Genomic DNA, 26,291 nt, shown 5'->3' with positions numbered 1-26,291 from the left:
AACTGCAAAGCCAGTAAAATAGTCACATTAGGGTTATATGTTATAGGATCTGTATCTACAGTGTGAGACTTCGAAAGAGGAACTTGCTACAAGAATGAGATTTCCTCTCAGTGTCAAAACTGACTTTGGACTAGCCTACGGCAGAGCCCAGATGGTATCAGAATGAACCTGTCTCATTTCAGTGACATGAGATTTTTAATGCAACATTGCAATTGTTATCTCCCAGTCATTGAGTCTAAAATTAGTCTTTTGCAAGATGGCAAATTTTGTGGAAGACTTCAGCCATCTTCTTCAATATTCTGGTAGACTGTAGGAGCTATGCAATGCTTTTGCTGAAGGGACACACATGAAGATTCTAAGGTTTCTATATAAGTCTCTGGTCAGAATATAGAAAACGCTTCATAGACTTTTAGGTTCTATATAAACATTTAGGCCCAACAGGTCTATCAGTTGGATTCCTAATCTAATATTTGAAGTACCAAAAATTTAAAATATCTAAAATTTAATTTTCTAGAATGGAATCTGAAGTAGAAAATAAAAGCATGTTTCTCATATGTCCTGGTTGGTTTTGTTGGGTTTTTCTCTTGTCAACTGACACAAGCTCTAGTTATCCTGGAAGAGGAATCTCAATTGAGAAAAAGTGCCTCCATCAAGATTTCCTGTGGGCAGGTCTGTAGGGCATTCATTTTCTTGATTGATGATTGATGTGGGAGGGCCCAGCTCACTGTTGGCAATGGTTTCTTTAAGAAAGCAGACTGAGCAAGCCAGGAGGAACAAGCCAGTAAAAGAAAACCAGTAAGCAGTACCCCTCCATGGCCTTTGCATTAGTTCCTGCCTCGGGTTCTTGCCCTAAGTTCCTTCAGGGACGGAGTGTGACCTAAGAGGTACAAGCTGAAATAAAACAGTTCCTCCCCAATTTGCTCTTTGTCTTGGTGTTTGATCACAGGTTTAGAAACCATAAGTAAGACGTTATAGTTTCGATAGTCTATTAAGCTATATTTTTGATACTATATTGTTGGAAAAATTGAAAGTACTCAGATTATCCACATCACTAGCCAAAACTGAAGAGTATCTGTAACAGGGGTGAGGAGTATTCTTTTGCTCTACTTCATCTTTATAAGATGGTTGCTTTAAAGATTTCCCATCTATTTCCTGTGTGATACCGTAGAGTGACATTGAATGGCATCAGATTTGGACAAGTCCTTTGATATCCTCAGAAACCTAGAAGTAGTTTGGTGGCCATTGCCTGCAAGGGAAGTAGAACTCACTGCAGCTGTCATCAAGGAACTGTGACTTCTCTCACCCATAAAAGAACTAATAATAAGGTTTTTTTTTTATCCTTTCCATCAATGGCTGAATATAGTGTGGCAAGTCACTGCTTAATCAGCCTGATTTCATTCATGAGCAAGGATACTCAAAGGCATTAAGCTGTTGTAGAGTGATGGGCATAGTAAAAGAATATTCCCATATCAAGAGAATAGGAGAAAATGGGATAGGAGATTTGTCTTTATGTTATACAATGCTTAAGAAAAGAGTTATAATACTAGTCAGAAGCCCCAGACAAATGTTGAGTTTTGTTTCATTTTACACCAATGGCTAGCACAGCAACTAACAAAGTATTGTGTCTCCCAGTGAAAGGAAAGAGCAACATGAAGATTATAGAGTTAGCTTTATGGGGCAGAGATATAAAGACTGCCCAGAATGGAGCTCAGAAGAACTATCTATGAGAAAGCAAGAATTTCACCTTGTTTCCCCCTAATTACCCTTGTCTCACCCCTACTCTATCACAAGGTGATTGCCCTTGGTGTTTGTATGATTCTGGCTGTGCAACCTTTGTGGTCCTGATAGACGAGGTCTCCTGATGCCTAAAGGCAGCACAATGCACTGCTTCATCCATTTTCTTAATGATTCTGAAAGCCATATAGAATGCCACATAGATTTCCTGGTAACCAAAGAAACCCACAGCTCCTTATAGGTGATTTTTTGAGCCCTACAGCTCAGATCAGGATAGAATCCCTATGTGCACCTTGGAAAACCATTAACTGCTATCATTGTAATCTTCACATCCAGAAGAAGAGGAGGAGGCGGTGGTGGTGGTAGTGGTGGCTTTCCACCCCAAAAAGCAATTTAAAATCACTGCTTTCCAACTTCATTCTAGGACATTGACCACAGATCAATGTGAAGTTTGTTTTTCAAGAAAAAGTTCTAACCAATTCACATAGTAAAGTATCTATAACATTTGTACCTGTTTCTTAAGCCTACCAGTAATATAAATAAAAAGCCTACCAGCACTATAAAAAAAAGCAATACAAATACATACCATAGGAGGATTTCCAGAGAACTTTGGTACTGGGCATTGCTCTATTGTTCCCCATTCTGAGATTTTGTTTTCACAGAACTTTATATCATGCTTCTCCAAACTGTCTTTAGTCTGTCCACGTACGATTCGTCTGGTGAATAAAAAAAACGTAAGTCTGCATCACTTAATAATAAAACAATAAGCTGCTTGAGTGTTTTAGACTCTTGGAATCCAGTGCCTCATATATGCTAGGCAAGCACTCTATCAATGAGCTAGCTGTATGGACATATTGCAAAGACTTTGATGGGGGACCCTGAGCTTTTTATTATCACCCCTTCCGATTGAATTAGGGAAGGAAATGAAAATGTGCAATCTTGAACAATAGAAAAACTCTGGGCTGGGCAGTGGTACAAAGAACATTGATGTGTAACATTTTATGGATTGTGAGTCTTGGATTACCAACATGTATTTTTAAAAAAAAATAAAAAAAGGAGAACAGGCTTCTATTCAAGTATCATTTTTGTGTTTAGACAAACAGATCCCAGAAAAAAATGATAGTTCTAGCAGGCTGACTGTTAATCCATGGGGTGCCTTTGTGCAAATTTGAAAAGGGTCATCTGTGAAGACACTCCTACAAGCCAAGGTGTGGCCAGCAGAGAGAAGACTACCGTCCAGAATTTTTCAACAGGTATTTTTATATTCTGGACAACCCACACAACCATACACAATGGCCTTGAGGCTATCAGAAGTGCTTATTTGTAGATCACTAACTTGTCAAGACCAGGCATGGTGCACACCTGTAATCCCTGAACTCTACATGTTAAGGCATGAAGAATGTGAGCTTGAGGCCAACCTAGTCTACATAGTAAGACTACATCTGGAAAATATTTGAAAAATGGTATCTTTCTGAGAAGATTTAACCATCCTCATAGATATGAGCACCATACTATGTTCCTTAAGGTGTTTACAGCCTATTTAGTTCAACTCAATAATTATTAAGTAAGCAAATATTAGAATATTAGGCAATTCTGGGTTAGTCCTGATGGAAAGAGGGAGACACAAAATGGAGTAAGTTATTTCAAAGAATGTAAATGGCATGGTCTTCAGAATATATCAATAGAAGAGACATGGAAGTCCATTTGTAAACTTCATTTGGGCTACTTAAAATTTAATGTATCATTTAGTACATTCTGAGAATGGCTTAACTCAAGGCCATTAACCATTCTCCACCCTTTTGTGAAACAGGGTCTCATCATATCCTCTGGCTGGCCTGGAAATTACTGTGTAGACCCCTTTCCTATTCCTAGGTCTTGGTGAAGAGACTTTCCTCGTAGGGGGACTTATTATGGGTAGGCTTGAGGAAAAGTACTATTCACCAATTATCTTAGTTAATCTGCAATATAAGATTGAGAAGCAAGTACGATTTTTGCAAATTTTACATGAGGGTACACAGATAACCTTGACCTCAAATCTCAAGTCTACCCATTCACACTTTGGTAGTCTTGATAAAATTAGCTTCTTTTGAGTAAGAGTTACTCCATCTGTAAAACAGGTACATTTCTTCACCAAGGACTGAATTCAGTGATCAATGGATGTGGCATGTGGAAAACACCAGGTACAAAGCAGGAGTCTGAGGAATAGTAATTACCAAAGGTCTTGATTCCCAGTTCACATGGGGAATAATAACAGAAAAAAATGCATTATTTCCTTCATGTTCTAAACAATTGGACCCAAAGTTTGCAAATCAGAATTTTAATTCCACTTCATCTGTTACCTAGCCATGAGACCCTGAGCAATCACTTAACCAGTGTAAATAGCAACTGTGACTTAGGTAGACAATAAGGCAAATAAACCCCTGTCTGATCCAGAGGAAGATGGCTATCTGTGTCACTGTGCAACAGCAAGTGGTGGAATTAGTAAAGGAGGGAGGGTAAGAAATGCCTTCACCTTTGTAGGATTCACTGAGATAGCTGAAGTGTGAGCAAGCTCCACTTAAAGACACTGTTGCTTTAGGAGACTTAAGAGATTGTTAATTCCTACAGATTTCTTAGTGCTTAGAAAGAGTTTATCAAGGGTTCAAGACAGGAAGTAGGTTAAGAATGCACACAGAAGTTGGCCACAGTTACTTCTTCTCATCCTTCCTCTTTTCACTCTCAAGACTTGGTCACCCCTAGGTTACTTGGCTTGAGTTTTGCATATTAACTTTCCCCACCCTTACATTCCCGGAACTATAGCCATCATGGAACTTCCCTGGGCATGGCTTTTATGTGCAGGTGGTGTGAAAGAGTAGACAAATGAAACCTGATATTAAAGCAGATTTTTCCAAGCATACAGTCAAGCACTGTGTATCTTTGTGGGATTATTCACCACAGCTCACTCTAGACTACCTGTTCTTCAAGCTGCACACCAGCTGGGAGTGGGCTGGCCCACATATTGTACCATTTTTATTTTGGGGTTCCATATCTATACATTACAGGAGTTAAAAGAAACATTGAATGTTAAGTTCTTAGTACCTGACATAGAGCTTGGTAGAAGTTATTACTTTCATCATATTCAAAAGTTTGGAAGCAATGCCTATGTATTTTTCTAGCTAGCATTCATCCACAGTTCCTGAGATAGATCCTCATACTTAGTAGGTAATGATTATTTGCTTAAATCAAAATAACTGGACAATGGAATACCTTGTCAACTGATTAATCACTTACTCTTTATTTTGTTCTTCTTAATATTCTTTTTCAAGCATCCATCTTGAATAGTTTTTTATTATTTTTTAAATTAGTAACAAGCTTGCTTCACATGTCAGTCCCAGCTCCCTCTCCCTCCCCTCCTCTCCTGCCCTGCCCACCAGTCCCCCCTAGTCCCCCAACACCCCCCTGCTCCCCAGGGAGGGTGAGGCCCTCCATGGGGGATCTCAAAAGTCTGTTATCATCCCAGGCAGGTCCTAGGCCCTCCCACATGTGTCCAGACTGAGAGAGCATCCCTCCATGTGGAATGGGCTCCCAAAGTCCATTTGTGTGCCAGGGGTAAATACTGGTCTACTACCCGAGGCCCAATAGATTGCCAAGGCCTCCTCACTGACACCCGTGTTCAGGGGATCTGGAGCAGTCCCATGCTGGCCTCTCAGCCATCAGTTTGGGGTCCCTGAGCTTCCCCTTGTTCAGGTCAGCTGTTTCTATGGGTCTCACCAGCCTGGTCTTGGCCCCACTGTTCATCACTCCTCTCTCTGCAACTGGGTTCCAGGAGTTCAGTTCAGTGTTTAGCTGAATCACTTACTCTTTTATTTGGGGATTTTGCCTAACCAACTTGTGATTTAGCCACAGTAAACAATGTGGTGGACATCCAAGAACCTTCCAATGCTTTCAATAAGGTGTGGCAAACAGAAAGTAGACCATCTTCCTTCTCTTTATGCAGGAATTTTTAGTAGATAATCTACACAATCATACACAGTGGCCTTGAAACTAACCATAACATATTGTTAGCTTGAAACTAGGTGTATGTTTCAAGCTTATTTTAAGTAACTGCATCATGACTTAGATTGGTACAACAAGAAAGCAAAAACATTGCTATTTCTTTTGACTGACCTCTGCTGTCCTATTACAATCCCTCAGCAGACAGGGTGACCACACAAAAGCAAGGAAGTCCCTTTGCCTGTCACTGGACAATACATCTAGAAAGTGAACCCCAAGTCTTTGGCAATGGAGTTAGAAAACTCACTCAGCTCCATGGATGGCCAGGCCAATGAAGAAGATCACAAATAGATGGTGTGTATACCAGAACACTTCAAAGTAAGACCTCCGGATGGTTTTGGTAGAGGATGTGATAATTAATATGAGACACAGTGTGATGACAACTCCTGTGATACCAGCCAATCGAGTCACGGCCACATACAGGCCTCCTTCAGGGTTCTGGAAAATAGAAATATGTAGGCTCATAATTGCAGGAGTTTCTGCTTTAAACCTGTTTATATAAGGCATTTCTTGTCCCTTTGACTATCCTCATCATGTCTCTCGGAGATATGGTGTTGAGGTTTTCAAATTAAACTGTCTCACATCGTTGAGGAGTCATAGATAGATAAGAGCTGTTACATTCAGATGATTCTAACGGAGTTCAATGATAAAGAAATGACCCAGTAAAACATGTCCTCAGGGTGTCCTATGCTCGCTATCTCTTTGATTTAGAAAGGTCACAGTACTTTGTTGGCCAATGAATTCTAAGAACACCTGCCATCTGTGGCTGAGATCACCAGGAGAGGATCCTGAGATGAGAGTTGATGGGCAAGTGATTTAGAAACAAGGTGTTTCAAGAGAAGCTGCTCTGCAAAGAAGGAATGGGTGAGAGAAAAGGAGAAAGTCAGGCAAGGGATACTCACAGACCACATCTCACGGGGCTAGCTTTAACTTGCCCTTATAGATGGTCTCTTATTATGTCTATTTTCAGGAAACTGAAACTGAAAATGGTAAAAACCTGTAGGCCAGAGCTCATATCAGTTGGCCAGAGAAGGCTGTGATTCACAGAGATGCACAGGGTCAAGCTGAGGCTATCCCCCGTGAGACTGTCCCTGTTTTGTTTGTTTGTGTTGTTCTGTTTTGTTATCTGTCTCTAATTTCAGAGAATTCTATTGAATGAGGGTGAAAGAATTTCATACACTCAGGCATATACAAACCAATCTGAGATTTAGCTACACCTCAGAGTTTGTACTGACTAAAGTGAAGAAGCTGCACTTCAAGGCCTGCATTCACCAATTGTTTGCCAAAGTTTTCTCAGACAGAAGTTAACTGTGAGCATCCTTGGGCAGAGATGCTGGTGGCCTCAAGAAGAGGGGACAGGTTTAAGTTATTGAAAAGGAAAACATTTTGCGGGAAGTGCAGATCCAATAAAAGTGACCCAAGGAAAATGAGACAGAGTATGACAATGTCAGTTCAACTGATGTGTTCAAAGTGTCAGCCTTATTCATTGGGCAATGAACAATGGAAAGAAAAAGAATCCATGGTGTCATGTAAAAAGAACTGATGAATCACTCCAGATTTTCTTACATCAATTTGAATCTAAAAATTTTTGGAAAAATTAGATTTTTTTCTTATAGGTGTTTTTCTAAACTCAGAAAATGTGTTTGAAATTCAGTGGGGAACTTAACTATCTTCCTAAGCCACAGGGTTCATAAAAATGGCCTGAGCTCCTTTCTGATGGAAGAAGCTTCAGGAACTCATAGGAGGAAAGCCTATGGATACCCATGAGAGCTTATGGATGCCCACAGGAAAATTAAATAAATAAATCTTTAAAAAACCAAGACTGTTATGAAATCATTTTGAGTCTGGACAAAACATGGCTTTACCTATTACAGCTAACCCTGTTCTTTTCTTTCTGTTTCCCAGAAAAATAATCAAGAAAGTAATCCCAGAACTACCTCCCAAGTCCTGATCATATATGATTGAAATAAATCCTGTCTTTCTTATACCCTCCCTCAAACTATCTACTACAAGCTTAAGTTGCCTAGCAAGTCCCTCATAACATTCTCTGCAGAAATTCACTCGTACTTCTTTAAGGTATGAGATCTCTTTCATGGTGGCAAGTAGTACACCCAGCTTCGATTGGACATGAATCCCTTGCTTTATTTTATTGGTGTGCACAGTCATGGGTGAATATGAATTACTACAAGATCTGCATGTAAAATTACTCCAAGAGAGCCAAGGATTCAGGAAATACCTGAGCAGTCTGCACCCATGGGACCAATGTGGTAGGAGACAGTTCCTTTACACTTACATTCTAAGCCATTAGCAAACTTTTTCCTTTTTGACTTTAAGGGACAAAGTATAGGTTTTCACTATCCTCTGTTTTAATAGCCCAGCAAACATCTGAATCAGAAAAGGGGAGACTTACCTTGATTTTTTCTCTAGCAAAATTGAGATACTCTTCATTGTCCTTGTCACCAATTTCAGAGAGTGCTACTGAATATGGGTCAGAATTGTTGACTCTGGCATTCACACACCACTCCACATTGAAGAGATGTGCAATGGTGTGGATCGCTGAAGAGGACAGAAAAGAGAAAGAGAGGAGAAGAGGGATGCACAATATTATAGGAATCTAGGTTTTTGGCCACAGCCTTTGACTCTCAAGCAAATCAAGCAAAACAAAGGGATGTGGTTTAGGATGCTGTAAACAATAACTAGTGAGGCAAGACAGTTCTAATAGGCCAAACTTCTTTCTGCCTGTGTGACTGGGGGAAGTTATACAGCCTCTCTGGTATTGGTTCTCTCAATTATAAAACCAAGGCGTTTGACAGTTCTGAAGATCCATATAATTTCCAAGATTATACATTTGATATATTCACATCCTCTCTTTTTTCCTAATGCATTTGTGCTCAAGTGAGAAAAGAACTCACATGATGTCTGCTAAATCACCTCCAGAAAACAGGAACAAATGTAATTGAATTACTACAAACTGGTGGCCAACACCATGAATCTCTTGAATTAAAAAGAAATTGTATTCATTATTTCACCATCATTTGCCTAGAGCTTCTCAGGGGCCTGACACTGTTCTAAGTGCTTTACAATCACTCAATCCTTATAGTAAACCAATAGTCTAAGTACATTTAATATCAGCTCATCTAAAAGATGAGGGAACCAGGGAATAGATTGATTTAAAACCTTGACCAAGGTCACCTAGCTAAGAAGCAGCTGAATTAGGAGTCAAATCCAAGCTTGGTGGCACCTGTGTCTCCATTCTTACTAGTATAGTATGCTGCTTTCTAACAGGACATTATCATTCATTTCCTCTGAATTTTTTTCTTTACCACAACTCAAAGTCCTGAACAATCTGGTATAAGAAGAGAAACCCAATTAAATACCTCTATACTAAGTTCAGTTGCATCAGGTAAGAGACTCCTCATAGGCAGACTAAAAGCATTTTTTTGTTCATCACCATTTGTGTCTATTTTTCTGGCAAATAAATTATTTAATCAAATTCATGGAGATTGTATAACAGTTCTAGGCATATCCTTTGTTGCAACAACACCCACACTGAAACAGTAATATAATACATTATATGTAAAAACACATTGTATGCATACATATGATGAGATATTAGTAATAATCACTATGGTGTAGAGGTGTTAAGGGCTTCCTTCAGATATTTTCAATTTATAGCTCATATTTCTGTTGGTTTACTGCAAAAATCAACAAAGGCCACACTTGTAGCAAAGTGATTTGGTAGAATGAATAAAAAAATAGTGTTTTCACTAACAAACATTTTTATAATAAAATAATAGGAAATGTTGAGGATACAAGGACAGACTATATGGCATATTTTTATTTTATTTATATAGAAAGATCCGATGATTTAAAAAAAAACACCATAGGCACGAATCCTAACAACAGAAAGTAGAATTTGATTGCCTTTGAACTGAATTCATCTGGACTTGGAGAGTCTGACACACATGTATCCAAGAATAGAGGGGTCCTCTGTTACAATTTGTTTGCATTTCAAATGTCATTTCAAACTTACCAGTGTGAAGTGCTATCATCCATGCTACCATTTTATGGAAAGTGAGGTTCCGATCCAGTTGTCTTCGAATTCTTGTTGAGCAACACTTTGGATGAAGAGAAAAAAGAATGGTAGAAACCATTAATGTGAAAGCCTTCTATGTCTCAGATACTTTACATGCATCGTCTCATGTAATTCTCATAACCACTCTACAAGGATATATTTCCATCCACTTGGTTGATGAGAAAACTGATAGAGGTAGTTAGTCATCTCTCCCAGTTCAAACAGCCAGCTTAAGTAATATGCTTCCTGTTCTAATGCTAGTGACGTGAAGTCCTCTTTCCAATACCATTGTATAAAGTTTTGAATCTTGACAAAATATATTTCTAGCTATGATTAATTTATTTAATAGATAAGGGATCTAGAAATTCATAAACAGTGGGCCTATTGTTACATTCCTAGGAATCAAGTGGGGACAAAGATGAGTGAACAATTCTAGAAGAAGCAAATAGGTCTTCAATCCAATTGTTCATATACTCTATAGAAGGAGGGAAGAGGGTTCACTTGGTCAGAGATATTACAATAAAAGATCATTCTCATATAATAATAATAATAATAATAATAATAATAGCTACTAATTACTGAGAGCTTGTAGAAGAGCCTCTTTAAGCCTTTTACATGTATTAGCTCACTTAATTCTTACTCTTAAATCAGTTTTATTAAGAAGAGACCATTACCTAAGAGCTGAAAAAACAAAGGTGATTATCCTGCCTTATATGATATAGACCGTAAGGGAGAGAGATGGGATTTAAATCCAGACCATCTGAGAACTATTTGTATCAATATTGCAGTAATTTATATGATACCTTGACATTCAAAATAGAAAGTGGGTCCAGTGTATTTGGCCCACCTCCATATGTTAGAGTGCATGATTTTAATGTGGAGTCAAATCAGTGCTCAAAGCAGAGGAAGTAAAAACTTGTTGATGGTTGAAATAGAGTTTTATCCTCATAAAATCTGGCCATTTTCTTGTTCTAGCTGCTTTGCCCCACAATTTAAATGTACTGTCATGAAAAGTCAAAGTTCTTTAAAGAGGACAGTGAGCTCCTAAAACAATCTTAGATACTGTCAATACATGGGTCTAAATATTGTATTTAATTTAAATAAAGAGGTTACTTATATGGTTGCATGAAAAATTGTACTTACTCTACTGTTTCTCAGTTCACCACACCTAAAAGGAAGGAAGGCTACATAAAAGATGACCCTTGGAATTGCAAAACTACTTGTAAAGAAGATAAGGATTCCAAATAAAGTAGAAAAGCTTAATTGTCTTGTGTGACCCAGGCAATTTACTCATTACCTGTTGCAATAAAAAATTAAACTTTCACTTTGCATTAAATGCAAGGACACCATCACTGTTATTCTAGGTGCCTCAAAAATCTGACTTAAGAATTTAAGTTTTGGAGGAAACAAGGAGGACCCCAAGAGAAGATTGCATAGTCCCTCGAGGAGGGGGATGGGGACAAGAACCCCTGACCAAAGTGGGAGCCCGGGGGCAGGGAGAGGAAGGAGAGCCTTCATCCTGTTGCTGTTCGAAGCAGAAACAGGCACCCACAGTTAAGCATTGAACCATGCTCCTGGAATTCAGTTGGGGAGAGGGAGGAGGGATGAGCAAAGAAGCCAAGTCGGGGCTGGAGAGACCTGCAGAAACAGTGGACCTGATCTACTGATAGCATGGAGACGATTGACATAAAGCTGGGGAAACAGAGTTGGACCAAACCAAGCCCTCTGAATGTGGGTGTCAGCTAGGAGGCCAAAACAGTCTATGGGACCTCTAACAGCTGAGCCAGTGTTTACCCCTAGAGTACAAATGGACTTTGGGAGCCCATTCCCTATGGAGGGATACTATTGCAGCCCAGATACAGCAAGGAGGGCCTAGGCCCTCCCCCAAACAATATGTCAGACTTTAAAGGTTCCTGGTGGGAGGCCTCACTATCCCTGGGGAAGAGTTGGGGGTGGGTTGGGTGGGAACATGGGAGGATGGGAGGGCAAGGAAATGGGGGGAATGGATATGTAAATATGAGTAGTAATTAAAGAATTTAAATAAAAAAAGAATTTAAGTTTTGGGATCCTTAGTGGAAAGTGGTCATAGAAAGTGGGGGTAGGAGAACAAATACTAGAATGGAAAGAAACCAACAAAGGGCATGTTATCATTCAGCTACCTATGTCCTTTAATATTGGAATCATTCAGACCAGGGAACTCCTTTATACTTTTAAGGAAACGGCCCCTGCCTCTTAACTACTATAGTAGTCCTTCTGGTAGGCAGAATTCTGGAATGACTTGTAATGACATGGTGCAATCTTCTGCCTTGACTTCGGATGGGACCTATAACTAGGAGGTGTCATTTTGTTAGATTATATGATAAAATGGATTCTGAAGATGTAAGGCCCAAAATTGACTTACAGAGGGAGATTATTTTCTGGGTATCTGACACTATCACGTAATCTCTTAAAATATTGGTCTAGAAGCTCCAAGTGGAAGAAATTATAGATTTGAAATACAAGGACTTAAGTTACTGTTCCTGGCTAGAGGATGGAGACAGCTACAAAGCAGGGAGGTGATGGGGCATGTAGGAGCCAAAAGTGGCCATGGATGACTGCTAGCAAGGAAATAGGGACCACAGACCTGCAACTGTAATGAACAGAATTTTGCCAAGAAGGGGCTTGGAAAGTGGTTTTTGGTTTGTTGTTTTTTATTTTGTTGTACAGAGCTGAGGGTAGAACCCAGGGCCTTGGGCATGCTAGAAACATATGCTATCTCTGAGCCCAGACTTTCAGAAGAATATTCTAATACAGTTTCAAGTACACTCATTTCTTCTCAGCCCAGCAACATTTTTTTTTAATCTCAGTTTCATAGAACTCTGAGTAGAGAAGTCAAACACAGGATGTTGGACCTCTGTTTTACACAACTTTCAGCTTGTGAGGGCTGTTCAAAACCATTACATCTCTGGCAATTTGTTGCACAGGAATAGATAACTAATAACATCCTTCCTGGAGTGGCAAACTGGATTGGACTTTTAAGAATCCCAGGATAGTCTGGGCGGTAATGACACGGGCCTTTAATCCCAGCACTTGGGAGACAGAGGAAGGCAGAACTCTGTGAGTTCAAGGCTGGTCTACAGGGCAAATTCCAGGACAGTCAAGGCTGTTACATAGAGAAACCTTGTCTAGAAAAACTAAAACCAACAAGACTGGCAATGGGTCCAAGATCTAACACTAATGCACAAACTGACTTAGTGGAGCCCATTCTATATGGAGAGATACCTTGCTCAGCCTAAACATAGGGGTGGGGTGGAGAGGTGCCTTGGTCCTGCCACAATGAGATGATGGGACAGACTTAGTAGACTTCCTAGGGGAGGCCTTACCCTCTCTGAGGAGCAGATGGGGGTTGGGGAGAGTGGGGGGAGTGAGAGAAGGAGACAGAGGGGAAGCTGGAATTGGAATTTAAAAAATGAATTAATAAAAAAATTTCAAAAGAAAAGAAAAAGTAAAACCAATACCAAACAAAGAATCACAGGATAAGAATTAGTATGGTTGAAAGCAGTAATGAATTACATTTGAAAGTAAATTCTGCCTCCACATGTATCTATGGTGAGTCACAGACCTACCACTTAGCTGTAGGACCGTTTTCTCACCTAAGCTCTTCTCTAGGAGGCATGTATTCATTGAGAGATGTTTCATTAGAATCTGATGTTATCTTGCATCATTGTACAACTATGTTCTCATCTAATGTACCCTGGCTCTGCAGCTGGAGGGCAAGTATCCTGAACAATGATCAACATGCCAGATACTTTTAAATTTTTTCTTTAATAATCACTTGGTCACACAAATGAACCACACTCTTTCCTGCCTTGAAAATAAGATCATTAAGCCTATCTGTATTTGCCACTGCTTATTTTCTATTTTCTTGAAGGAAGGATTGAGGGAAAAGTTAGCTAGCTCCTGCATCACAACAAATTTGAAGAGAAACAGTATGGCTTTGTTAGGCTCCCTATATCATCTCCATAGTACCATCTTTATCGCTATTGTTAGCATCCATAAAATTTGAGAAATAACAGATGTTGATGTCCTTTACCAATCTTTGACACAACCATAAAATATAGATGTAGTGCTAGAACAATGGAGAGATATCATTAGGTAATACAGTGTTCATTCAGAGACAACCATTTTATCTTAACATGTAATGAATGCAAAGCACATTTTATTCAAAGAGAAAACTCATGAGTCAATGGAATAGGTCCCACCAGGATAGCAATCCTTCATTTTTCCTAACTGCTATCTTCAGTGTGGTCAGCAATCATAAAGAGAAGCCACAAGTCATGCTGATGCTGAACTTTCAAGAAAATGATCTTCTCACCACTTCCTGAAAATGAGGCAGGATGATCAGTTGGTAAAGTTTGAAGGAAGGGCTTTACTGTCTTTGATTGCCTGGGCCCTCTTTGTTCCTCCTTATCCTACAGATGCCATTTCTGTGCTTTGGCCCACCTCTGAATTATTACCAGCCATCTCCCAAATAGTCAAGCTGTCATCATGCCTTATAGCTTCCTCAGGGAACTACCTCTTTGCCTTTGTCCACTAACTTCTAAAAGGAAGTTTCTCTGTTACTGTCACAAAAAGCCTTGCCCAATTTCAACAAACTAACATTATAGAGCAAGGGCAATTGTTGGGACATCCTGGCAAATTTCTATGTTCTATTGAAACTGAATTTCAAAATAATGAAAAGTGGAACTAAAGTGCAGTACATATTGAATAGGGTGTATTGTGAGCTTTTGTAGCTCTATTTTATGTATACTTTGTCTGATTGTGTTTGCATTTCATGATCATAAACATTTTCGGTAAAATGTCAAGAGCGATCCATACATCTACCTACAGAACTCAGGCAAAGAATCTGACAGTAATGCCCACACATGGTGGTGGTAATAATATGTGATAAATATGAAGGATAACACTTTCTATGGCACTCCTTATAATTTTGAAATCCCATGTTTATTCTACATCTCTCCCACAAGACTCTAAGCTCCTTAAGTTTGTGGCCATCTGCCCTTACTCACTCTGTGTCTCCAGTTATTAATATATTGAAAGACCAGGGTGACAATTCAATAACTGACAAACTTAATTTTCAGTATATTTTTACTAAAGTATGTTCATCCATCTTCTTTTTTCAACATGGGAGATGGAATTTAGGGCCTTTTGTATTTGGCATGTTCTTCAGCACTAAGCTACAGCCCTTCCTAGAAGGGCATATTCACATTTAATTTGCATTATTTGACCTACTTCCCTGCTAAATCATTCCTGAGACAGAAAGCACAAGGGACTCCCTCCAGGAGGACACATCATTTGAGGTGGAGCCATTCAAGGCCCTCTGATTCTGAGACTATATAAGACATAAGGCAAAAGACCTTATCTTTTAACCTTCCTGTTTCAGTCTGACCTGAAGATTAGGATGGTCACAAGTTAAAAATTTGTTTCTACACATAAGCGAGGTTATTAAAAGTTCACCAAGGACTTCTGTATGCTTAGTCCTATCCTTGGGGCAACCAGAAGGGTTCAAAACCCAAGTCTGAATGATTCAGACCTCTAAAACCAAACAAAAATTCCATGGCTGTTTAGTTAGCACAGTGTTCCATTAACAAGTTCTTGAAATTATTATATCCTTACCATTTCTAGAGTAGGTTATTTAGCAGGTTCAAATAGTCATATTAAACAGAACCACAGGGACAGCTCAAGATGTTTAGTTGACACATACAAAATCAAATGGGTTCTGGGAGCACAATTACCTGGCTTTGAACCCCAATCCTCCCATTTAATTGTGTTGCCACCTCACTCCTTTTACATGAGTTCTATGATGCTTCAGTGAGCTATGACAGTTCCGATCTCCAACATTAGTCACAGCATTAACATCTCAATCAGAAAAGTAGTTTCATTTTTCCAAGTTCAAATTTCAGACGGCCAATTTCAGAAAGAAGGGCATGCCATCCCTGTAACAGACCATTGTTTTTGAGGGAGGGGAATTGGGAAGGAAGGGTCACAGAAGAGGTGGTATGAAAGCATAAAGAGCAATTCTAGGGAAGGAGGAGTATAAGTGGCAATGAATGACAGAGAGATGGGGAGAGAAGACAGTGAAGAGCCTGGTCAGCCAGAACCAAGTATGTATGAAAATGCCCATGACTCCATATGCTAATTTAAATAAATAAATAAATAAATGAGTGGGGGAAACGGTTCTTCTGTATGAAGATCTAGCTATCTGGTTAAACAGTTGGGCTTTTCTCCAATTTACCACTGCTATTAAAAATACTCATGACATTTTATATGTGGTGCTCATGGGAAATGGACACTTAAGGCTATGCAACTTCGGGTTGTGGGGTAACCAGGATTTCTTAACTGACCACCTTGGTGAAAACACTGCCTGTTTCTCAGGCTTTACTTCCTCTAAATAGAAAGTATTCAAGTGGGGACAGGGAGAATTTTTTTACAGCACTCAAATCATGTCTCCATAAAAAACAAAAAGTCACTGTGCAATGGTTTCATCTAGCAACTCTTCATCTGGCTCCTGTACTATTTTAAAGATGGATGGGCAGCTTGGCTCTCAGCCTTTCAATCCAGTGAAATTTCATGTCTGTGGAGTCTTCCATTCAGGAGATTATTTGGAAAGCCTCGTGGCCAATGTCCACCACAAGGTACTCTTGTGAGATTTTGCCCTGGTTTTGCTCAGTTTGCAAGGTGAAATTGTGACATCAAATTAATGACTTAGATCAAGGAGCTTTGTCACAATATTTTCCAGTGCTAAAGGACCTGACCCTTTCCAGAGAAGCTCAAAGGATTTGCCAACATTCTTCTTTTATTTCTGTCTGTTTGATTTGTTGTTTTGCTCCTGAGCAAAATGACTCTAACACTTTGCTCAACTACATATGGAACTCAGGGCTGACTGCATGGCACTACCAAGCTGCACCTTTTCCCGACTCTTCTCAGACCCCTGAGAATGCAGTTTAAGATGAAATGGTATTTTGTAAAGAGGTGGGTAGTATCAAAGTTTAATTGTTGTCTGCTCATCCCATTTTAGCAAATTGATGGATGTATGTTTTTAAATAAAAACTCTTCTTTACACTAATATGAATTTTATATGACTCGAAAGAGGGAGGTAAAGTAAAACATAAGTTGAATCTGTAAATCACAATCTAGTTCATATATTCAGTAATTGTCAACTGAAGAGTTAATTCCTTAGCTCTATTTTTAAGTGCCTAGTTTCCCAGCAAATTTCCTGCTCTCTTTCCAAGTCTTAGCTTAGAGCAGTAGTTCTCAACCTGTGGGTCGTGACCCCTTTCACAGGGAGTAGAAAAACATGGAAGCTTACATTATGATTCATAACAGTAGCAAAATGACAGTGATGAAGTAGCAATGAAAATCATTTGATGGTTGGGGGGGTCACCACAACAAGAGGAACTGTACAAAGGGTCACAGCATTAGGAAAGTTGAGAACCACTGCCGTAGACACCCATTACAATTACTGTCCTCTCATAAATGTAGTTTGCTTGCTGTTTTCCCTCAAAGTTGATTTTAACTTACATATTTTAAGATTTTAGGAGTGAGGGGGAGGGGTGGACAAGTTTGTGGGGTGCTCAGAAGTTGATGTCAAGTGTCTTCTCTATTTTCCACCTTAATTTTGAGGCAAAATCTCTCACTGAATCCGAAGCTCACCTATTCTGCAAGACTAGCTGGCCGTCGAACTCCAGGTCCTAGGAGGACACTAACCCCTAAATATTTCTCAGGAATTATTCAATATGGTCAGAAATAGCAAAAAAATCCCAAAGTGAAGCATTGTCTTGCTGATAATTAGGCTTTAAAGGCTAGTTACACAGAAATATATCTCAATCCAGCTCAGGATGCTGCCTGTCCTTGGCTTGAGTTTCATGTTCAACCTGTCCAATTCTGTGCACTGTTTCTATATTTTTCCCCTTTGGGAAGAATATACTATCCCTCTTTCTCCCAAGACAGATAGAACCTGAACATATTCATCTTCATTCTCCAAGTACACAAATGTTCATAGAAGGAAAACAATCTAAGCATCAACTCATACATTGGATAAACACCATCCTTTGCATTTCTTTTGGTACTGATGATTGACCCCACAGCCTCATACATAGTTGGCAAGCACTGTCCTACTGAGCTGCATGCTTTGCCCAACAAATACATTTAAATGGAACACAATAAAGGGTAATACAGAAGGTATTAAAATATTTTTCATTTTGAGTATAAAAATTTCTCATCATTTTCTATGCTCTTGCCCATGCTATTGTCTCCGCATAGAATACTTCTCTTTTTTTCTTTTTTCTTAATTTATTTTTTACATTCTAATCCCAGTTCCCCCTCCTCCCCTCCTCCCACTCCACCCACTGCCCCCCAAACCACCTCCAATCTGCTCCTTGGACAGGGTAAGGCCTCCCCTAGGAGGTCTACTAAGTCTGTCCATTCATCTCCTTGAGGCAGGACCACCTCCACACCCCTGTGTCTAGGATGGGCAAGGTATCTGTTTATATAGAATTGGCTCAACAAAGTCAGTTTGTGCATTAGAGCTAGATCTTCGACCCATTGCCAGTGGCCTCAGATATTGCCTCAGCCACACCATTGTCATCTGTATTCAGAGAGCAATAATATGAACAAAGGAGTCAAGACCATGATGGAGAAACCCACAGAATTAGCTGACCCGAGCTAGTGAGAGATCACCGACTCCGGTCCGACAACTGGGGAACCTGACTGAACTAGAATACTTTCCTATTTCATCAACCAGTTCTGGCTGTTGATTTATCCTTACATGCTGATTCTCAAGCTACTTCTCTCTGAAACCTTCCTGGCATTCCCTACCCCATCTAATGTAATTTCTGTCATATTTGATGCCTATGGCTCTTTATTTTAATGTTTTATGGGATCTACCGTATTTTGCTCAGTACAACATTTCTTTGAACACATGTGATAAATAAATATTAATGACTTAATTTTCATCTTCATATAATGCTACCAGTTTTTAAAACATATATAAAATCTTATAGGGCAAAGGGGGTTATGGACATGAGGAAAGCTCTGAAGCTTTCAATCCCATGAAGCTAAAATCCTTTGCTTTGCTTTTCTTTACTTTTGTTTTCTTTTTAAAATGATCTCACGATGTAGCTGAGAGAAGCCTAGAAGTCACTATGTATCCTGGGATGGCCTCAAAATTAAAATTTTCCTGTCTCAGGCTCCTCATTGCTGGGATTATAGATATGTGCCACCATAGGAATCAACTGTTACTACTGATATTTTCTTATGGTATGTTGTTTTGTGCAATGACTGAATTTGCTTGAGATGCTACCCACAAAAAGTGTTTTCTCTGATAAAAACTTAAAAATATTCTTGAGCAGGTAATTCCAAAATATCACATGTCTGGCTCATATACCCCTAACACATGTATGTTTACTCCATTACTATTGTTGATATATAGTTTGTTTAGCTATTTTTCAAAATTACCAAGTCAAATGATTGCTCCAGGGAACACTACCCTCAAATAGTATATTATAATTTGATATATACCATTTAATAGATAAATACTTATGTGTGTTGATATATGTATGTGATGTATATGACAGCATAGGACATGGTGTAGCTCTTGAATATTCTAGACAAGATAAGCTTCCCAATGCATTACTTTGCTCTTCCTTAAAAAGAGCATGACGGCTTGAAAAGTTGAGGCAGTCAGCAGAAGGTTTGTTCTTACCGCACTGGAACCCCTGAGGAAGGAGAGCAAATTTCGACACACTGGCAGCAGGATCAGCATGCAGTTGAAATTCAGGCAGGCTGCAGGTGCCCTGGCCAGAGCCAGTGCTGACTACAAGGGAGTGGATAGGGAGGAGAGAGACTGGTGAGCAGAAGACCCATACTTCTCTCCCCTGAGCGCTATCATGGGACCCCCACATAGCTCCTTCAGGACATCCAGAATGGAATTTCCTTCAGAGCAGAGAACCTTTTCTTAGGGTCTACTGATATGCTTTATTTTACCTGAAGCTGATTTTCACCCCCAACTGAATATTTTAAAGTTTCAAACCTGAAGAGGAGTAGAAATAAATGTACTTTGATTTTTGTTTACCCACCTCCCAGACTAAACCTTTTACATTTTAGCATGCATGCATTATCATATATCTATCTTTCCATCCCTTTCTCTATCAGAGGAGACTATCAGGTGTCCTGCTGTATTTCTATTGCTCTCTGCTTTATTCCCTTGTGACAAGGTCTCACCTTGAACCAGGATCTCGCTGTCTTTTGTCTAGTCTGGTGTTCAGTAAGCTCTAGGGATCCTACTGTCTCTACTACTCCCTCCCGCTTCCAATAGTGGAGTTATAGGTGCGTGTGGCCACACTTAGCTTTTTACATGGGAGCTGGGGAACTGAACTCTTACCCTCATGCTTGTGTAGCAAGAACTCCTATCCTTTGAGCCCTCTTATATATGTGATATGTTTTAAAGTAAGTTGCATGCATCAGCTTACTTCCTCCTAAATCTTTAAGTGTACATACCATTCTCATGAGGTCAGTATAAGAACTAGATCTTTGATTTTAAACAAAGTCCCCTTAGCATTTAGACATTAACTGTATGGCGTAATACTTGGGCAAAATCTGTTTAGCAATATCTAAAGAAGTTGCCTATTATACAAGGAGAACAGATCATGGTGGATACATTAAAGACAGATTTAACAATGTGATGTTTGATAATATTTAAACAAATGATTATAACATTAATATAAGTAATTGTTTTCAGCATTATATAAAAATGCTGTGCTCTGGGAGTGCCAGTAGTTGTAATTATTTTCATTTGTGATGAAGAGACATAACAGTTCAAGGAAACAGATTACTTAAGGACTCAAAGAAATTCAAGGCTCTCCTTCCTGCTGGCCTACTGAAATGATGTAGTACACAAACAAGTTCCCACAAGTCTCCAGATGTAGCTTAGGGTTCATTTCCTCAAGATCATTTCACATGTCATTATGAGGGCTTCTCCATGCAAATAAAAAATGATATGAAGCATCTAACTTAGAAAACTATAGAAAATTTCAATTGTCACACCAGTGTCACCTCTGTATGGGTGGCTCCCACTAGGCTTTCCATTATAGGGATTCCTATGTTAAGCTTGGTACATAATGGGTAAAGAGGGATGCAGCTAGGACCCTCTGCCACACTTCATTTTTTTTACACTGTCAGGCCTTAAGAGACTCTTCTTTTTTTTACACTGTCAGGCCTTAAGAGACTCTTGCCAAAGAATTTACATTTGGGGAGGGGAGCTGGTGATGTTGTCTTGGTTGATCAGAATATTTATTTTCAATCTTAAAAGGAATACATACAAGCACATCTGCCTAGAAGTGTAAACAGGTTGATATTGCATGAGGTAGAAGTTTACTCACCCCAAGGAGTTTTCGAGTATAAAAGTACTTAGGTCCATCATCATAAAACTTGTAGTAGTGAATAAAGAGGAAGACGTTCAACCCCAACCACACCAGCTGCACAAACAGGAAAAGTCAGATGAGGTTTATAAATCTAAATAGATGGATTCCACATGATACTAGAGTCAAGTAAAGGACAGGGCTTCCTCCAAGTTCTGGCTTTGACAAAGGTGGTTACAAAGCTGGATACAATCAGCTTAGAGGCAGCACTTTGTTATTCCAGTGCCACTACACTTTTCAGCAACTGACTTTATCTTCCTTCAGGGTTTTGCATGATTGCTTCACTACTTGGTCAACATACTAAATTAATATCAGTCTGTCTCTTCTCTTTTCTCTCTCCTCTTCTTTTCATCTTAAGCTCAGAAAGACAGGTAACATTGGTTGGTATGTAAAGCAAGAACAGATGGAAATAAGGTATTGCTGACTCTCAACCTGTAGGAAACTGAACTCTACTCTCACAGATGCCAGTCGCCTACTTGCAGCACATATAGATTACCATTCTATTTGATAAGTTTTCCTCAACTTTTAAAGGAGGGGATATTGAACACGGACAATGGGGTCAAGGTCATGAAATTTAAAAATAAAGTAAACGTTCTAGATTTTAAGTTCATATTTTATGCCAACAATAACCTTATCAAGGAGTGATACTGCCCAGTCTTCTACCTTCAGCTCCATAGTGACTTTGTTTCAATATTAAATTATTAGTTATTATTAATACTAGCTATTAAATACCCGTGGATGCTTCAAAACAGTCTCTCTTTACAAAGATGCTACAGAAACTTCATTTCTTACCCTGCCATTCTCCCTTACTCTAGATTTCTAAGCCCTGTCTTTACTTTCATGTATATGCATATATTCTTTAAAAGCTTACTTCCTGGGGAAACTGTAATTAGAAGAAGATTTTATTTCAGTTTGTTTCTTAGGTGAATAATCTGCTCTTAAAATGGTAGTAAGAACTCAGGACTACAGTTTCAAATCCTCATGCTTCTATGTTGCATTAGAATGTTGGTTTGGCATGAACTATGTTTCAATCCAATATTTATTGTTTTAATTTTATTCATGCTACTGATTTATTAATATCTCCAGAACTCAAAGACTCCATGCACCACATGGTAAATTTTTTATAAAACTTTCATTCATAAATGATTTTAACACCATGCTTCATTAGCTGATTGGCAAAGATATTTAGATACCACATTTCTCTCAATTTGATTCATCCATAATTGCTTTGCTGAGAACACTAACTTAGGAGTACAGAACAGAAATCAATGTGTAATTGAAAATTAGCCATAACCATATTTCCAAAATTGTTTCTCAAGATAAGTAGGTTTACATATAATTGTATATTACATACATACCTTATATATACACAAATACATATAATATACAGACTGCATATTTATGAGTCTAAATAATTTTATTTCTATTCTTTTATCTGGATTTGTTGTAAAACTCACAAGTAACTATAGTTCAGACCTCATAGAAAAAACTGTGCTTGTTTTAAAAAGAAATTTGAGAATTTTGTTTGTTTTGTTTTTATTACTGAAATAAAGGTCCCTTTCTCATCCACGAAATCTATAAGACAAATATTATTCAGAAAACAGCAAAGTTTTGACCATTTGAAATAGATAACATAAAAAGTGGAGAATTTTACCTCCGAGTAATTAAGAAAATAATCTCAGAATTAGAGATCTTTAGTATGAAGTATGTTATATTCTCTCTGCTAAATGTTGGCTAATTTCATAGTCTTGGTAACTCAGAAATAAACTAGGAGAAATGAGAGCTGTTGATGCATATTTTTAATTGAGAAGTTTGGGATGGGACAATTAACTCAGCCTACTTACAAATAGATGCTTGTTCACATAAAAAGTAAATTTCTTAAGCAAACAACAATAAGAAAACCCATTGCTCTATTTTAGCTCCTAAGAGAAATCCAACATGTTAAAGAATTTCTAATGTATCTGTTGTTGGTACTTACAATGACAAAGATGGAGAGTCCCTCATTCACAGCCCAGTTCCCCATGGTAGCAAAGGTTCAGTGTGCACCGTCTGCTTTTCTTCTCTACTGTGCTTCTTCTTTGCATGAGGAAATGAAAACAGCAGCCCTGGGGCAATATGTTTCCTTTTCTATTATCAGAAATTAGCTAATCATTAGTCAACTGAAAGCCTGTTTCCATAACAAATTTAAATCTCTAAACCACAGAAAAACTACAGAAAGAAAAAAGACCTCGTGATTCAATCTCAAGTAAATGAACTGGAGAATAAAAGCAATTGCTACAACTGAGAGGCTATTTGTCAAGTTTTTAAGTTTGTTTTATTAATTATCAGATTATTTGTGCAGTTTGTGAACATATTGTTCACAGTGAATTGATTATTTTTAACTAAACAGTTATCTACTTGCAATTTTCAAGTGGTCCACTTAACTATGGATAAAGCATGTGGGTGCTGGGTAAAACATATTAAACATATGTGACATTTTCTGACAGGCTTTTACAACAGGATTTATCCTCATTGGGTAAAGTAAAAAGAATGACAGATAATGCTTATAGAGTGCTGTGTGCCAATTTTGTGATCTAAAATGGATAGCAGTCTATATTATGTACATACACCTGTGAGTTGAAACATACATATAAATACATATGTATGCATACACAGACACATGCTTGTGCCCACATATACATCAATCAATTCAGTTGATTCTCATAACTCAATACCTATAAAGTGGGTTCTATTTTATGATTACACTTACAGTTGAGGAAACCAAGACCCAGGGAAGTAAACTTACCTAGACCCAGTTACAGTGCCAAGGAATAATGCAGGAAGTCATTTGAAGTCCAAACAACTGGTATCACCTGTAAGCAAGATACCAGAAAATAAGCTTAAATTTGTCAGTTCCACCTTAACTCACTTCACATAGGACTACGGGAAAGGAAAATGTAACAAAAATTCCAAAATGTTTAATGACAATCATGTAGCATGATTGGTATGGTATGGTATGGTATGGTATGGTATGGTATGGTATGGTAGTGTGTGGGAGATGCTAAAGCTGGATGTAACACAACTACCTCCTGGTTGCTATTCTGTCTTCAAGACATGAAACACATTAAGATAGTAAAGTGACTGTGTGATGAAAACTGACTGGCTGTACAAGGGTGGCTGTCCAGTAGTTACAGCTAATAGAGAATTTCAAGAAACAAACTGGAGCACTGGAAGAGGGCAAAAGTTCAAAAGAACCGGGCTATAAACTCTCTCAGTTGCTGTCTACGAAATACATGGACAACCTCTGAGATGTGACAATTAGTAATAACAGCATGTTTCTTTCGCTGCGTGATATTTAAAGAAAGATATTTTGACATTCTCCATGGTAATTAGAACATGTATAACTCACATAGAGGCAAACTGACCTCCTATGTTCATTCCCAAAATAGATACATTTAAAGCATGGTTAGAAAAATCAGAACATTGGCAAGTTATGTGCCTCTTTGTTTGCTAATGTGTTTGCCTACCCTCTACATGGACTGCCATACTTCTTGCCACGTTAGATTGATAGCTTCTGGTTGATTTAGCTAAACTGGAGTAGAGGAGAAGACACAAAGTTTCTCACCGCAGAATTTTGCTTCAGCAGGCATTCACCAGGTGGGTGAATCGCGACTGGGCCTCCAGCTTCCCTCAGTCAGCCCTTCCTTCAGTGTCATGAACACCTGCTAGTTAGTAGCATAGCAGGGCTCCATGTCGCCAGATGGCCCTGGCTGCTGTGGGGGTGGGAGATGAGACAACCTCCTCCCAGTTCCTCTCTAACTGAGAGGTAACCACTTCCTGTAGTTGTTCTTTTTAAATGCTGCCTCTTAGCCCTGTTGGGATTCTCCACTTTTCCATCACCCATGTAACACTTTCCTGGTGTGAAAGTCCCTCTGTTGAAATTATAGTGGGTTCTGTTTTTTAATTGGATTTTGAAACAAAGTAATTCAGATGAGTACCTTTTTTTCTCATGTAACTAAAGAAGTGAGTCATATGAGCCTAAAGAACAATAAAACACCTTAAAATGAATTCTCTTTGTCTTCGCCACTCTGGGAGTCCTCTGTAAGGATGACTCCCAGTCCTTCAAGCTTTTCAAAATTCAACAGGGTCTCCTTTCCTGTTACTTTCCCTTCTTTTCTTTTTCCCTATCTAATAGGTCATCTTCCCTGTTCCAAGTCTTCATGCTTTCCCCACCGTTTTTCATGTGCTTTCTGAAGCCTGTGCTCTACTGCAGAAGAAATGAGAATGCCATAAACATTTACATACTAAGAGACAATATTTTCTGTTTCTCATAAACATGCCTCTTGGACATTTCTCCCTCCTTTTCCTTCCCTCTAAAAGTTCAGAAGAAAATTCAGAGAAGGAAGTGTTTTGCCATGGATAAGCAACCATTCCCTTCTGCAGATTTCCTCCTCATGAGAGTAATCACGACACCCTGAGTAGCATTCTCATGAGTCTTAAGAGCCTCAATCAGTCTCACAGCTGGAGAAGATCACTTGCAACGAAGAAAAGTAAAATCTTTCTCTTCCATGGAAATTAACTTCCCTTTTGGGAAGACTTTAAGAAAGCTTCGGTATGTACTGCCCTTGGTCACGCAGGTAGAAAGGGTAGTGAAGGAGCACCTGGATTAGCTGTGTAGCACTGAGTCCACAAGGAGAAGGAAAAAACTTAAACCTCTGTATTAGCTAATGGGTTTCAGCCAAGGGCTCATCTTGTCCCAATCCCTTCAGCTTCCACTGTCTCCTGAACTGAAGGCATTCAGCAGTTAGACTGTGGAAAACATAAGCATGAACTCACAAGCCCTTGAAACAGAGGAGAGAGGCAGTCCCAAGTTTCAGAATATTCCTTGATTTACTTCCTGAATGTGATTCTGTCTTTTCTGTCTTGAAAGCTCAATTTGCAAATTAGATTACTCAGAATTTCAAGAAGGGAAATTACTATAGAAAGGGAGATCTGTAACTACATCAAAAGTCCTG

The 26,291-nt window shown here is 38.9% G+C and overlaps 1 protein-coding gene across 1 annotated transcript in view; it reads right to left on the bottom strand.

Annotated features, from left to right (window-relative positions):
- The window catches only part of LOC100760802 (cytochrome b-245 heavy chain), a 37,093-nt gene extending 13,773 nt beyond the window's left edge, over positions 1 to 23,320 (bottom strand). Inside the window, exons 1-7 of the mRNA XM_035450036.1 lie at positions 23,276 to 23,320; positions 21,259 to 21,354; positions 19,584 to 19,694; positions 9,800 to 9,884; positions 8,177 to 8,322; positions 6,014 to 6,204; positions 2,321 to 2,450 (exon numbers count right to left, since the gene is read on the bottom strand). Of these exons, the coding sequence (XP_035305927.1) occupies positions 2,321 to 2,450; positions 6,014 to 6,204; positions 8,177 to 8,322; positions 9,800 to 9,884; positions 19,584 to 19,694; positions 21,259 to 21,354; positions 23,276 to 23,320 (804 nt within the window). The remainder of the gene's footprint in view (positions 1 to 2,320; positions 2,451 to 6,013; positions 6,205 to 8,176; positions 8,323 to 9,799; positions 9,885 to 19,583; positions 19,695 to 21,258; positions 21,355 to 23,275) is intronic.
- Positions 23,321 to 26,291: the final 2,971 nt, after the last annotated feature.

The sequence above is a fragment of the Cricetulus griseus genome, chromosome X, assembly GCF_003668045.3.
Source record: "Cricetulus griseus strain 17A/GY chromosome X, alternate assembly CriGri-PICRH-1.0, whole genome shotgun sequence".
Taxonomy (NCBI): Eukaryota; Metazoa; Chordata; class Mammalia; order Rodentia; family Cricetidae; genus Cricetulus; species Cricetulus griseus.
The sequence above is the reverse complement of the archived record's forward strand: the minus strand, read 5'-3'. Positions and strand labels throughout refer to the sequence as shown.